Below are 16,115 nucleotides of genomic sequence, written 5' to 3' on the forward strand. Positions count from 1 at the left end.
CGGCTACCTATCTACTACATTTTAGATGTGTGGGTTAAGAACAGAAAAGCACTGATCGATGTCCTGCAATTCTAACCCCCTTTAAAACCTCGTTCATTTATTTTGTCTGAAAACGGAATACACTGTATGTACTTACTGGCTGCAAATCAAATGAACATGCACGTATATTTCTGTGCATCCATCACAGGAGGCACAGAATTTTCGGGAACTTTAGATGTGGGGAGGGGGAGCGATGTCTTGTGTAAACAAACAACTTGGTGGTGAATGAGCAGAGCTATACACCACATGAAGCCAGCAGGGTTATGTGAATGAAAAGAGCGTCATTCACTCTCCTTGGTGGTGAGATCATTGCCTTCTAAATTACCTTCTAAATTTATCAGTTTTCGTTGGGGGAGTTGGATTCAGTTCACAAGACAGGGATGCCAGGGAATAAGGCAGTCGGAGTTGGGTTACAGCGAAGGAGACTTGGAAGTCTTTGGTACCCTGCTGATCATTAACAAGATGATACAGCATGTCTCCCAGAAAGGAACAGCAGGGGAACGGGAAGTTCTTAACATCCAGACATGTGACAGTCTGTTGAGAGATACGCCAAGTGCACTTGACCCCTAGAGAGAAAAGCCTGCAGAACTATGGAGTGCCTTGGGGTCCTCTTAGCTGCCGTTTGCAACCACCACAAAGTCCCAAGGCACATACTGACAAATGGTCAGGGACCACAGCTGCCCTGGTTGCAAGGCCTTGAGCAAACACGCAGTTACCCAGACAAGAATGCCTTTGCACATAGTCAGATAAATGTGTAAACTTCCTCAGCTGAAGTTTAGGGCCCTGCCCAGGACTGGAAATTTCACGCTCCCATCTCTGTTAGTCATTTCTCTCTGTTCCTCCACCATAATCAGCTGTCAGCCAGCACTCAATCACACCGTTCAAAGTCTGAGTTAACTCTTCATTGCGTAGCAAGACCCCTCCCCCTTTGTGAAATGAAGACACAGGACACTTTATTTAAAGTTAATGGGCGTAAAAGTCCACAACTTTATTGATTACAGGAATTGAGAGGTATTGGCCTTAGGCATTGGTTCCTATCGACTACCCGGCTTCAGCCCAATTGCATGAAGACCGGGAAGGGTTAACCACCAGCCGGGGGAGTCCTGCTGAAGTACGCCAACTAGGATCCCCCGGGTGTCACCACTCGGGGGCGTGCCTTAGGCCCACACCTCCATAGGCTTCGGACAGGGCAGAGCCCCCCAGAGTCCTTTACCGGACTAACCTTTGCTTTGGGGAAGGTGATGGCACTTCCTCCCCCTTCATTTGCATAACAATACCCCTGCCAATGCCTAACCACCAATACCAGGAAAGTTGTGACGTTTGCTACGAGGTAGGCGAAAAAACCAAATGGCTGGAAATTTGCCAGATGGAAAAATTCCTACCAGGCCCCTTGCGGCGACCAACCGGAGTCCATAGCAAGGTCAGGAAGCTAAACCTAAGGGAGGGCAGGGTGGGAAACCGCAGCAGCTGGAACAGGGAAGAGAGGAAAGTCCCCGGGTGCACCAGCCTTAAATGTGCTAGGCCACGCCTCCCCGGCCCACCGATTGGCTGGCCGGGGCGGTGACGCACCCGAGGATTCCCCTACTCTCGCGGGGGCTGAGAGCCAGCCCCCGCGTGCATGGGGAGGGGGTGGGCCTGCAACCCCACCTCCTCTCCAGCTCAGAAGTGGCTTTAGCAAAAGCACAATCTCCGCACACTTAGCTGAGGCTCAGGCCCTATGAGCACAGCAGCTCATCCCCAGTAGGTCTGGCTCCATGAATCAGCTGCCAAGACTGAAAGTTCCTGCCTCCCCACTGCCATCTATGTCCCCTCGTCTCCAGGGCTTTCCCCAAGCAAGTGGAGACTGCACCTGCATGCAGTCTGCCTCTGCTCTGCCCTTTTCAGCTCTCTTCAGGTTCTGGGAGACAAGGCGGGAGGGAAGCTTGTTATAGCAGGAAGGGGAGACCCCTGTGACTCTTCACCAGCCTGACTCATCTCTGCCTCTTGGCTTTCCTCCTCCCACCCTCTTGCTTCAGCTTCTGCCTCTGATTCTGGACTGCTCTCTGCCACCAACTCCTCCAAGCTCACGAAGCCCTGTTATCTTTTCATCTTCTGACACCTTCTCTTCCCAGTCTTCTCCCTCTGGCCACTCATCATCGTCCCCCCCACCATTTCCCAGACTCTGAGCCTTCTTCTCTTCAGGGTTCCCTAGCTGGTTCCTCCCACCCACTCTTCCAGTTTTTGACATCTGTTGTGATATGGAATCTCTCAGCCCTTCTGCGTGTTGTGGAGCAAAGAGATTTTTTTTTTCTTCCTCTCATAATTCTAGAACTTGGAGGCATTTACTGAAGCTGAAGGTTGTAAGATTCGGGAGAGATATGGATGACAAGTCTATCAATGGCTTGATGGCTATATTTCCACCTCCACTTCTCTGAATATTAGTTGCTGGGAAGCCCAAATGAGGACAGTGCTGTGGTGCTCAGGTCCTGATTTCAGGCTTCCGGTTCGCCACTGGGAGAACAGAATGGAGCAATGTGTGAATTAGAAACAACAACAACATGTGAATATTATTGAGATTTCCAGGCACTTCCATCCCTGATCTCAGCCTTTCCCACCCTGGTGCCTTCCAGTTGCTGCTTTTAACTTCCACCTTCCCTGACAGTTGCTCATGCTGGCTGGAGCTGATGGGAGTTGTGTTTCCCAGGTTGGGAAAAGCTGGCCTTTCCAATCTTGCACCCTGTGTCCAAAAGCAGACCTCTCTAGGTGCTGTCTGGAAGCTCAGAAGCAGGGTCCAAAGGCAACAGTTCATCTACCTTGCCTGTCAAGGCCACTTTTGGGTCCCAGTAGGGATGAGGGCAACACATAACGTTGAACATCTTCTGCATCTGGAATGGAAAACCTGCCGTCTTCTGGAAGTTGTAGAACTCCCAACTCCCATCAGTCTCAGTGAGCATGTCCAATTGTCAAGGATGGAGAGAATGTTAAGCTAACTTTGGAGGCCACAAGTTCCACAGCCCTGTTTGGCATCCTTCCAAACTGGCTGCTTTAGCCAAACACGGTGCTCTACATATATCTTTAAAAAATCCAGCTGGGTCTATACACCAGCAACAAAGCCTTTATCTCAATGTTATCTCATAAACACAGTGCTATAAACACTCTCTTGGATCCCGGAGGAGGACAAGCTGCAGCATCTCAGTGGCCATCATGTTTTGCCAGCGACCTTCCATGACACAAACCATTGCGCCAAGCAAAACGAGCGCGTTGTTTATTTTGAACCATATGTTGACTCAGCACGAAGCAGCACAAATATTTTTCTTGGCGAGCTCACTGCACTATGAAGCAGATGCTTCAAAACAATGTTCCTTTTTCCACACCAGCCTATGTCGAACAAGCCCAAGGGTTTACTTATTGGACGGCAGTGTTTAAAAAGCGTTGGATAAAATATTATGGTATACTACATACTAGGCGGTTTAGAAAGATAAGCAGGTTTTCGACATGAAAACAAGAATATATGGTTCAAACAATAATGAGCTCAGAACAAGATTCTGATTCAGGACAGAGGAGTTTGGTTTGTTTTGTTCTGTAGTGGGGAATCTCAGGCTCAGGAACTGAGTGTGGCCCCCCAGGCCTCTCTGCCTGGCCCTTGTGACTCTTCCCAGGCTTCACCCCCTCTGTGGCTGTTATCTTCCCCTCCTCAAATGTTTTTGCCTGGAAGTGTGCTAATGACTTTTGCTTGCGTAAGGTTAGGTGTGAGTGTCTGGAGGCAATTGGAGGGTGGATGGTGGCTAACAGATTGAGGTTAAATCCCAACAAGACAGAAGTATTGTTTCTGGGTCACAAGGGATGGGCAGGTGCAGGGGATTCCCTGGTCCTGAATGGAGTAACTGTGCCCCTAAAGGATCAGGTGTGCAGCTTGGGAGTCATTTTGAAATCATAGATGTCCATGGAGGTGCAGGTCAATTCTGTGTCCAGGGCAGCTGTCTACCAGCTCCAAGCTGAGACCCTACCTTGATCTTTAAAGCCCTAAAATGGCCTCGGCCCAGTATACCTGAAGGAGCATCTCCACCTCCATTGTCCAGCCTGGACACTGAGGTCCTCCTCCAAGAGTCTTCTGCTGGTTCCCTTACTATGAGAAGTGAAGTTACAGGGAACCAGGCAGAGGGCCTTATTGGTAGTAGCACCCTCCCTGTGGAACGCCTTCCCATCAGATGTCAAGAAGATAAGTAACCATACAACCTTTAGAAGACATCTGAAGGCAACCCTGTATAGGGAAGTTTTAAATGTTTAATGTTTTGTTTTGTTATGCTTTATATTCTAGAAGCCGCCCAGAGTGGCTGGGGCAACCCAGTCAGATAGGCAGGGTACAAATAATAAAATGATTATCTTTATTAGACAGGGAGATAGTTGTTCCAGACTATTCAATGAACTTCCTGGCTAAGCAAGGATTTGATCCTCAGTTAGCCACATCTGCTGCCAACAATCCAAACACCACAGTAATCAGTATTTCCACTCACAACATTCTCCTGTTGTATATATTTGTATTCAGACTTGGTGATGAAGGCCAAGATTCTCTCTCCTACAGTATAAACATTGCAGCCAATAATATGTGCCATTGGCTTCTTGACCTCCTCTGGGAGCAAGGGTTTTGCTCCATGATTCAGCCACAGATGGCTCTTTGGATGAGAAGGTGGTTAGATTGCCATTCAGAGTATAGCCAATCCTAGCACACTGTCAAATTAGGCCCAGGAATGAGAAGGCCCCTTCGCTTTCGTTCACTCTCATGTTCCAAAGAGTGTCCCACCCATTAAGGCCCCATTAAGTTACTAACCCATTAAGAACTAACCCATTAAGTTAGTTCAAAAATATACTGGTTCTGTATCTCATTGCTTTGTTTCTAATGATTAGGCATTTATTCCAGAAAAATGCCTAGCTACGATAAGAAAAGATGTTTAAAGTGATTATACCTTTTAAAAAAACAAAAAACCTGAAGCTTTTCTCTTAGGCATTATAGTGATATAAGTTCCAAAACAATTATTAAGCTGTATATGTATGCAACTAGGATTTTGCATGCACAAACATCGAAGGAAGAAGAAGTTCCCACCAAAGAAAAATAGATAAGTATCGCCATGGACTATGTGGAATCAGCAAAGCTAACAGCTAAAATAAGGGTGTATCTACACACAGGGGGAAAACCCTCACTATAAATAAGTCAGAAATTAAATCGTTATAACAAAAGAAAAAAAGTGCTATGGAAAATTGCTAAGAATTTTTTTTGCTTTACTGAACCATCTGGTGTTGCACTTTTATAACACATTCAGAACACTGTTTTTTGACTAATGTAGCTGAGTCCTAAGAAAACCTAGTTACGATTGTTTTGTGGAAGAACGGAAACCTTTTTTGGACTACTTAAAGAAATATTATACTACTATGAATCTGCGAGCAGGATTTGAACTATGAGCAACTGAAGGAATTGGCTATTTTTCTGAATCATGCAGAGTGACGCAGCGGTTTCACCCTCGAAGCCCTAGTGATGGAGTAGACTCCACACACAAGGTTTTGAAGATGACTCTTCATGGCAACTATTAACAAGCAGTGCTATTTATGCATATCAAATCCAATGCAATGCATTTCTCTCCCTTGAGCCCAAGAGAGGATTTTCTTGCTTCTAAAACTCCTTTGAAGTGGTCCACAAATTACATCTTGTCTGTCTTCACCAATTCCTTCCAATGTCTCCACACTCTGCGAAACAATGGCAAAACAACCAGTCAACTTCCCAACTCCCACCCAGACTTCCTGGTTTAGTTATGGCTTCCTAAAAGAAGAGGTGAAGGGGCTGCAAGGAGGTGGGAAAAGCTTGAGATTTGTTGTTGTTTAGTCATTTAGTCGTGTCCAACTCTTCATGACCCCATGGACCAGAGCACGCCAGGCACTCGTGTCTTCCACTGCCTCCCGCAGTTTGGTCAAACTCATGCTGGTAGCTTCGAGAACACTGTCCAACCATCTCGTCATCTGTCATCCCCTTCTCCTTGTGCTGAAGACCCAACATCAGGGTCTTTTCCAGGGAGTCATCTCTTCTCATGAGGTGGCCAAAGTATTGGAGCCTCAGCTTCAGGAGCTGTCCTTCCAGTGAGCATTCAGGGCTGATTTCCTTCAGAATGGATAGGTTTGATCTTCTTGCACTCCATGGGACTCTCAAGAGTCTCCTCCAGCACCATAATTCAAAAGCATCAATTCTTCAGCGATCATTGGCTTAATCAGCTGAGATATTATCATCTGAATGGGACCAATGGCAAGCTGATTTTAAGACACACACACCCCTCTGCTATTTAGTGAGCATCTCAACACAATGAACAAGGCAGATTTCAAAACAGTCCAGCACCATTGCTGCAGAATTTCCCTTCATTTCCCAAAAAAAAGTTGACCTCTTATACTTTGGCTACCCTACCTGCAACATCTGCTTCGTGTCCCATGTTGGAAATAGTTCTGTGACACGAGGTGATTATGTATGTGCATTTTCGAGAAACACTCAGCTTCACCTGAAAGGTTCGCCATTGTATTATTGGCTTCAAGGGGAGCAGAAATAGTGTAACGCTGACAGTTTTTTTGTTTTTAAAATCCCACCTGGGACTCCCAAGTTGTGGTTCTTATAACATTGGCGGTTCTGCAAGATTAAGATTTATGGCTCCAAAGGCAAGGAGCGGCAGAAGCTTTTCCCGTGCACTCACAGACTGTTAACACAGATTTATGAATTGTTTCATGCTATTGCTAAAGTTACATAAATGTGGCCTGTGGCTGACCTTCCTTGGCAGCTTCCCGGGTTTGCGACAGGAGATCTATTCATTACAAAAATGTGTTGGGATCCCAACCATTTGACTGATCCTAGACACTCGTTTTTCAGCAAGCTGGACACAGCAAACACCCTGAAGCTCTCCTCTGTAGAATGTCACTCCCTGAGAGTTGCATCCTTCTCCTGGCAGATGCAAGGCATAAGAGGGCTTCAAAACACATGCGCGCACAAACGCTTTCCATAAGAATTCCCAAGAGAGCAAAACATGATGTTCAAGTACCTAGGAATTCCACAGCGCTTATTGGCAAAAGGAGAAAAAACAATTCTGTACCTTTCTCCCTCTCTCCGATCAGCTCCAGAGGGGGCACCCAAAACAGATCTAGTAGGGAACATGGCGGGACAGGGGGAGAATGTTCCATTGCATAAGGAGAAATTATCGCACTGATGGAATGTTCTGTGTTGAATACAACTGCCCCATCCCACAAAAAAATGTTATTTGCTTTAATAAACTTTGTTTTAAAAAGGACAGCTTTACATTGATTTTCATCATCTTTGCAACACTCTGAACTTCTCTCTATTTTTTTCCAATGAGATCAGTCACCATTGTGGTTAACAGAAATATTAATTGACGAGCTGCTTCCTGGCAGGAGATATTCCCCATCAGATACACTGCACCTCAGGGTGGGGCGACCTCATCCTGAGACACAATGATTTTCAAGAAAAAATATATAATAATTTATAGTTTTGGCCTGTGTGGCTTTTTAAAAAATCCTCCATGGCTTAGCTATCTGTTTATTTCATTCTCTCGTGTTTCCCGAACGTTCTAAATGAAGTTCTCCAGTTTTAAAGGGGACCAGAGTTCAAAAGATCTCCTTCCAAAGTTGATATCCAACAATCCTTGTGTGGCCTTTCAGACCACACAGAAGCTGTTTTATTGCACGCAAGAGGCAGGCTTCCAGAGGCGGCCGAAGGCCAAACAGGCAATCACAGAATTAACCATAACTGTTAAGCATAGCTCAGTGCTAGAGGACCAGCTTTACAGGCAGAATGTTGCAGGTTCAATCCCTTGCATCTCCAGGTGGGACGGAGAGGGACCTTTTGTCAGAATCCCTGGGAAAGTGCTGCCCTACACAGCAGTAAGTTTGTGCATTTAATGTTGGGAACTATTATGAGATATCTGTGTTCAAAAGTCAGAAATTGGGCCCAGCTACCAGAATATTGGGACGCGGGTGGCGCTGTGGGTTAAACCACAGAGCTTAGGACTTGCCGATCAGAAGGTCGGTGGTTCAAATCTCCATGACGGGGTGAGCTCCCGTTGCTCGGTCCCTGCTCCTGCTCACCTAGCAGTTTGAAAGCATGTCAAAGTGCAAGTAGATAAATAGGTAACGCTCCGGCGGGAAGGTAAACAGCGTTTCCGTGTGCTGCTCTGGTTCGCCAGAAGCAGCTTAGTCATGCTGGCTACATGACCCGGAAGCTGTACGCCAGCTCCCTCGGCCAGTAAAGCGAGATGAGCGCCGCAACCCCAGAGTCGTCCGCGACTGGACTTGATGGTCAGGGGTCCCTTTACCTTTACCAGAATATTATAAATAAAAGTTGATATTAGATTATTATTAAACACAGCTTAAATTTAGCGTACAGTACACTTTCATATTGTCAACCTCAGTTCCAAACCATTTCACACATTGCCATATATGAAACTCTGGGGTCTACACGGATGTCCTTATTTTATCGGAGAAATGTTGGAGGGTATGGAGTTATCCGACCCCCGAACCATCTGAAGGCAGGCCTGTGTACAGGCCTCCTCCTCCTCCTCCTCCTCCTCCTCCTCCTCCTCCTTCTTCTTCTTCTTCATTAGGGCGTCCCTATTTTTATCAGGAAAATGTTGGAGGATATGCATTTTTGGTTCCTCCATAATGTGGGAACGTCTTTTGTGATTCAACCAACCTACGTTATTCAGTTATTAAAATAATGCTGAAATTGGGTGGAATCCCTCCCGTAATGACTCCTACACCCCCCTGGTTAACAAACAAATTAGATTTACATTATTAAACCAAACAGAGGGGGAACTGGTAAAAACTAGAACCGCTTTATAATTCTGAAATCTTTTTGTAGCTCCAGCACCACATTGGTAATGTGTGAGTCAGTCTTCAGCACACACTTTTTGAACCACTTTTTCCCCCCTCCCTAGAAAGGATGTTTCAGCAGGGAGTGTTGAGCAGAGCAGAGTTAAAGTTTATATGAAATTCAGGGGGGCATTTCATCACACAACCAGCTTAAATCCAAGAAGCCTAGGTGAATTTAAACAGCACACATTCTCCTGATACCTTCACGTCAAGTACTGTTACATGAACTTCAAAGGAATTTTTAATAAAACCGTAACATCTTTGATCTATATTTATAAAACTGAGCTCAAGTATAAAATGGATCATGTAAAATAGAAAAGCACATATACGCAGGGATTAACACTGGAATGTGTGGATGAGCTGCCTGAAAACTGAGCCAAGAAAGAGCAAACACACACTTTAAAACCAAGGTAACACATTATAGTCCTTCCAACAAGTTTCCCAATCTTCTTTAAGGCTTGATTTAAACATCTATCCAGCCGGGCAGGTGACTGTGGGCACTTTGAAGCTGTTGGTATTTTTGTGGGTGAGATTCAACAGCATACCTGCAAAATCAATTTTGTGCAGTTAAAGTGGATTTGGTGCTATTGAACAACAAATCTGCTTTTTCCAATGGATTTTTTCCCCAGGCATGGGGAACTACATTGGAAAGTGTGAAATAACTACTGTTATAGTGTGAAATAACTACTGTTATAACTACTGTATAGCCTTCCTGCAAACAAACAAGGATGAACACTCAATAAACGGGTCATCTGGAAGTGACCTGCTTAAAGCATAGCCCTAAGAAGAAGGCCATTTATTTGCCTTCTCATGCTATTTGGACCATGCATCTTCACAAGTTTTTTGCTCCACTCAAAAGATGCAGATTGTGTATGCTCAATACAGTGGTACCTCTGGTTATGAACTTAATTCATTCCGGAGGTCCGTTCTTAAGCCAAAACCGCTCGTAACATGAGGTGCGCTTTCGCTAATGGTGCCTCCTGCTGCTGCTGTGCTGTGACTTCCGCTCGCATACCGGGGCAAAGTTCACAACTGGGAGCATCTACTTCCGGGTTAGCAGAGCTTGTAACCCGAAGCGTTCGCAAGGGGGATGGTATGTAACACGAAGTTCCACTGTATGCTGTCCCTCTTGTCCATGCAAGGGGGATGCCTCTTCAAGTAATTTTGGGCGCACCTTTCCGTGTGCTTGGAAGGAAGTTGTGGGTTTTGGGGACACACAGAGAGAGGAACAGCCACTACCATTGCTCAAACAGAAGCTGCTGCTGCTTTTGCACACTAGAACTGTCAATGACTTCTGTAAATAATGCTGCTGCAAAGAAGGTGATAATAGAAGCATCTGCTGGAGCAAACAGCCTTCCATAAATGGAAGGACCCATTGGAATGAATGCACTTTTGTCACATTTATACAAGATGCATCCCTTATGAGTCAGAGGTTGTGTGTTCATTGGGAGTTGGGGCTAGCACAGTTCTAAGAAACAGATATATTACACTAAACGCAATCATGCTACAAGTCTTAAAGGGACACAAAGATGGGGTGGATCTGGAAGAATTCTTGTGTGTGATGTGCACAGTCAACTGGTTTTTAATCTTGACATTTGAGAAACCATTTGCTAACCACTACACTTGGCCTTTCTATTTTGATCTAGCCTGCCAGATTGTTTATTTCTTCAGAGGTCGCTCTGTGCGAAAGATCTGAGAGCAGCCTTGGAATCTGCATTTCTGCTACCGAGAGAGAAGAGGCATGCCATCATATTAAGAGTTGGTCCTTAGGTGGGCCTCCCTTCTCCCTTGAGGATCACCTCCTCTTTCTTCAGCGACATACTGAAGTGTTGGGCTGCCTTTGGGAATAGAATTACTAAGAACATTCCCAGTTCATTCATGCTTGCCAACAAAACACAAGCGGGGAGGGAGTTCCTTATGAACGCTGATAAACAAGCAATGGAGTTAACATTCTCTATGGCTGCCCACAATGTGCTTTGATGTTCTGTGTTTGTGAGACAGTAAGGATGGCTCTTGTAGGAGCAGGTGACCCTACAACTCATAGGGCAGCACAAGGAGGAGGGAGGTGCAGTGACATGCAAGATGGGTTGAAGGTCTGCTTGCTTTTCACTAGAGAAGATTTAATGCTACAGCAACAATCGCAGAAGAGGTAGATGAATAGTGAGGTGAAGCTAGGGATGAGTGCATCTGTCAGTTTTGGTTCCTATCGGTTTCTCATCTTTCAATCTTAAGCTCAGTTCTTAACATTTCCATATCAGTTCTTGGGTGTGAGGTTTTGTGTTCCCTTTGTGTATACATTACAGTACAGTCGTACCTTGGAAGTCAAATGGAATCCATTCTGGAAGTCCCGACTTCCAAAACGTTCGAAAACCAAAGCGCGGTTTCTGATTGGCTGCAGGAAGCTCCTGCAGCCAATCAGAAACCGCGGAAGCCCCATTGAACATTTGGCTTCCAAAAATAGTTCGCACACCAGAACAGTCACTTACGGGTTTTCAATGTTTGGGAGCCAAAATGTTCAAGAACTAAGCTGTCTAAACACCAAGGGATGACCGTAGAGTCTTGCCTACACATCTTATTGCCACAACTGTTCTGGATATAACTACTTTTCTACTTATTTATAAACTGCTTAATTGCCAAAGTGGCTTCTAAGCCATTTATACGATTTCTATAGTTGTAGTATAGAGGAACATTTTAGTTCTGCTTAGTTGAGGGATGCCAAACAAATCCAGTGAATGATGACAGGCACATGTACATCAAACATTACATATTCATCGAGAGAACTTTATTAGTGGCTTAGCATGGAGGGCATTTTAAAAAAAAATTCTAACAGTCTGACTTCTTCATTAGGAAAATTACATAAGTAAAGAACAATGGGTTCATTGCTTTTAATTTCATTTCATATTTGCCATCTCACAAACTTTTGGTTAACTGGCAGGTGATTTCTGGGTACCTTTTGGTAGGATGAGCCACACTTCTCTGTTACTTTCACTTAGGATATCACTAAATATTCTATGTTTGTACATACTCTTTACCTTTTTGACATTGCTATACGTTGTTCTTAGAAATCTACATACTCTACCTCACAAACATGGTACTATCTTGAATGTATTGCTCCAGAACATTAGAATGGGGGATCTATTTTAAGCAAAGGTCTCAAGCAAATGTTCTGTCCGATGTACACAGATTCTCAGCACAGAAGGCCTGCAAATTTGTTACTGATGTAGCGAGCTACACCAATATCACAACGGTCCCAAATTCTTTTTTCCTTTTTTTTAACCCTTAGCCTTTGCTATAGAGCGCTCTTTATATTTAATCTCCATCAAGAGATTACAGTAACAAAAGCAAAGACTTAACTCTAAGTCCATTTTTCTAAATAACAAATCTTGTTTGTAGGAACGGAATACTAACACATTTTCATTGTGATACTGATTTATGTTGCCTGTAAAACAAAAATCAAAACCAAACAAATTGGACTTTGAGTCAAGGAAATAGTTGGCTGACAAGGAAAATTAGGGCCGAGGTGCAAAAGCACTCAGAATTTGCCACCTCTTTCTTAGGTAGCAAATGTGGGGTGACTTTTTTGTGTGTGTGGGCGGGGAGGGGTGACTGAATTGGTTCATCTGATTTCCGGCGAGAGTTGCCTACCATAGTAAGATTGCCTTTTCCTTCATCTTAAAATACACTGTCTGTGAGGGTGATGGTGGTGGTAAGTTCCATCTCTCTACCCACTGCCACTTGAAACTTAAACCTCAATGAACAGAATATGAGATCCAGTCCTGGCATGAGTGGAGAGAGGCCTGCTGTTGCCATTCTCACAGCCAGTGGATTTATAAATAAAGAAAAGACGGCGATATCCCCACTAGATTAAGCATTCCCCACCAAAACTAGATAAATCTGTCATCCCCCTCAATCCTGTCACAGGCTTTTTTAGGGCGAGTAGGAGGAAAACTGGCCACATACATCCCAGCCCTAAGCAATATGAAAAATCAAAAAGAAATATCTCCCACTCTGTGCAAAACAGCGAAGAAAATTCATTCTTTTAAAAAAAGTTTTACTTTTCCCCAAAAGTAAAATCCCTTTAATTAGAAGACTTGACACTACAAAAACACTTAAAAAACATACACATGGTCATGCTTCACCTTAGCCAATTTGAAGGTGGCTCTTTCAGAATTTTATAATCCACCATAAGATCTGGCCATGAGAAACTTCTTAAAACTTCCAGTATATGTCACGCAGATTGCTTAATTCCTTACTAAAGAATGGTAAATGTCTTGGGGGCAATATATCCAGTCACCAAACAACTCTTAATTCCCACCGATTTCAGTGTGAGAATTAAGCACATCCATATCTGTAACAAGCCTGCTTCCAAACTCTAGTAAATCAAGGGAAAGACATTCATTTCCCAGCCGCTATATTGACAACTGTAGTAGTAAAACAGGTGTTTTTCATTGTTATTGGCAGTGTAACTAAAAATGACGTTTACAACAGGTTTCTGTCCTTGCCCTGAAAATGTCCATCACAAAGCATGCTGATGGGGATAATTATTAATGAAATGCATTTTAAAAACAACAACAACGAGGAAGCCTAAATTTCTAAATGAGAAGGCACTGAAGCAGTTATTAAGCTTAATTAATTGGAGATGCTTTCAGTTAGGGCCATCACAAAAATATCATCTGATGAAGGCTAGTTATGAGTAGCTTTAAAAATGGCTTTCCCAAACGTTTGTCAGCTTCCCAGTGTAAGTAGCTTGTTTTCTACTTTCACCATGCAGAAGATAAAAACAAAACAACAGTGAGGCTTCTAAAGACTGGGCAGTTTTTGTGGACTGGGCACTGGTGAATAAAGTACTATCGTCCATTAGTGATTAAAGTAGAGCTTAGTAAAATTGTTATTTTCCTTTGCTTCCAAGACCTCCAACAATGTTGTCAATTGTTTTATAGCTAGTAATCCACCCAGCACTAAATTCTCATGTGTGGGTGTCTTGTTTTTGTTTCCTTAAAAAAAGGAAAACAAAAAAACCCCTTTCAGTTCAATTTCAAACCACAGAGTGATCATTACTACACACTCCGGCCAAGATCGTGTGGTTGAGCGATGAGGCAGATCGGTCAGAGCCTTCTGTTGGGCCATTGGCATTTTCGTTCCGCTGACAGCAAAGGATCTGTTTGAAGGTGGCGCTCATTTCCTTGTCCCGGTAAGAGTAGATGATGGGGTTCATGGCAGAGTTGAATTCAGCAAGTAACAAGAAGAATTTTTCATATGCCAGGACATTGCACTGTGGGCAGCAAACATCGAGGAGCAGCAAGACTAATCCTGGAGTCCAGCAGATTATAAAAGCACCTGGAATGAAGAGGGAGAAATAATATATATGAATATCTCACGAGTAAGACTATGGGCTAAACTGAACACCTCAAGCATAGACAAAAGATTATTATATCTGATTAACTGCCTTTATAAAGACACTGTGCTAAAAGTGTGTTGCTCTACAAATGGCCAACTTACAGGATCTGTACCAGCCACAAAGGGTGTCAAGCAAGGATGCATTTTAGCTCCGGCACTCTTTCACCTATACATAAGCGACATGGTCCAGTGTCTAACATCTCCAGAGTTCCATGCCCCTAAACTGGCCTCAGAACCAATCTCTGTACTATTATATGCTGATGATGCAGTTCTCTTATCTCAAATAAAAACAGGCCTAAAAAGATTGATAAGAGAATTCTCAGTGTATTGCCAGAGAGAACACCTGGTCGTAAACTATCAGAAAACCAAAGTTATGGTTCTCTTAAGAAAATATAGGCCCCACAGTTGGCATATGGACAATCAGCCAAATGAACAGGTCAAAGTTTTCAAATATTTGGGCCTTATCTTCCAGTCCACGGGGTCATGGGGAGCACACCTTTTCTGCATATACTGTGATGCTTTACTGTTGCTATGGCCATTGGCTAATGTGAATAAAGTTTTATCTGTCTGTCTATCTATCTATCTATCTATCTATCTATCTATCTATCTATCTATCTATCATCTATCCATCTATCTATCCATCCACATATTCTGAACACATTCACCACGTTTTAAATATTATGCCTTTCCTCCAAGGCGCTCAATGCCACACATGGTATTCAGTTATGTTCATTACTTTCAACAGGTCTACTTTGAGTGAAGACCAGTTAATCCTCAGCTTTGTGTGGTAGGCTAGGCTGAGATATTGATTAGCACAGAGTGCTTCAGGACTAAGCAGGGATTTGAATCTAAGTCTGTGGTAAGAATCTAGTATCTTGGTGCTGCCCAGGTATTTTTAGAAGCAAAAAATAATAATAAATACTACGATTTTTAAATGGACAGTGTAATTTATAAGTTTGGACCTGTCATGCCAAAAATTGGCTGAAGCTACACCAAAGTCATCTTTGGGTCTGCCATTTTGATTCAAAATGGTGGCCAGCATCCCAAAGTTGTCGAAGACCTCCCCCCACCCCCATTGGGAACTCTCATGCCTCAAGAAGCGGCTAAACCTACAGAGAACAGACAGACAAACCATATTCCAAAATACATGTTGTAAACCTCCTTGTGACCATTTTTGGTGAAAGGTAGTATAGAAATCTTTTGAGTAAACAAACAAGCCTCAAAGTAGGAATGAACCCATTTCATATGCCTTTCAGGGAAAGTTTGCAAGACACATTCAGTGGAACATGGGATTTGATGGAATGGGGGAGAAGCAGGGGGATTTCTGATCCGCGTCAGTTTTGTATAGGTTGGTTCACTTCTGTCCTGTTTCCTCATAAATACAGTGGTACCTTGGGTTAAGTACTAAATTCGCTCCGGAGGTCCGTACTTAACCTGAAACTGTTCTTAACCTGAAGCACCACTTTAGCTAATGGGGCCTCCTGCTGCTGCCGCGCCGCCGGAGCACGATTTCTGTTCTCAACCTGAAGCAAAGTTCTTAACCTGAAGCACTATTTCTGGGTTAGCAGAGTATGTAACTGAAGCCTATGTAACCTGAAGTATATGTAACCTGAGGTACCACTTATGTGAATTAAAAAGTAAAGCATGAAAAGTCACATTTAAATTAGCATTTTATCGCAAAATACATTTTACACATGTATTTTATCTCAACACACGCATTTCTAAAGGTATTTTATCCCAAAATACGCCATTTAAAATACAAATGACATTTCGGTGTCCCCCCGCCCCCC

At 43.7% G+C, this 16,115-nt stretch overlaps 1 protein-coding gene across 1 annotated transcript in view; it reads right to left on the minus strand.

Moving 5' to 3' along the window:
• Positions 1-11,688: 11,688 nt before the first annotated feature.
• The window catches only part of LPAR1 (lysophosphatidic acid receptor 1), a 59,937-nt gene continuing 55,510 nt past the window's right edge, over positions 11,689-16,115 (minus strand). The window contains exon 4 of the mRNA XM_081176807.1: positions 11,689-14,265. Coding sequence (XP_081032933.1) covers positions 13,964-14,265 — 302 coding nt within the window. The 3' untranslated portion in view covers positions 11,689-13,963. The remainder of the gene's footprint in view (positions 14,266-16,115) is intronic.

The sequence above is a fragment of the Podarcis bocagei genome (assembly GCF_964188305.1).
Source record: "Podarcis bocagei genome assembly, chromosome: 17".
In the NCBI taxonomy this organism is placed as follows: domain Eukaryota; kingdom Metazoa; phylum Chordata; class Lepidosauria; order Squamata; family Lacertidae; genus Podarcis; species Podarcis bocagei.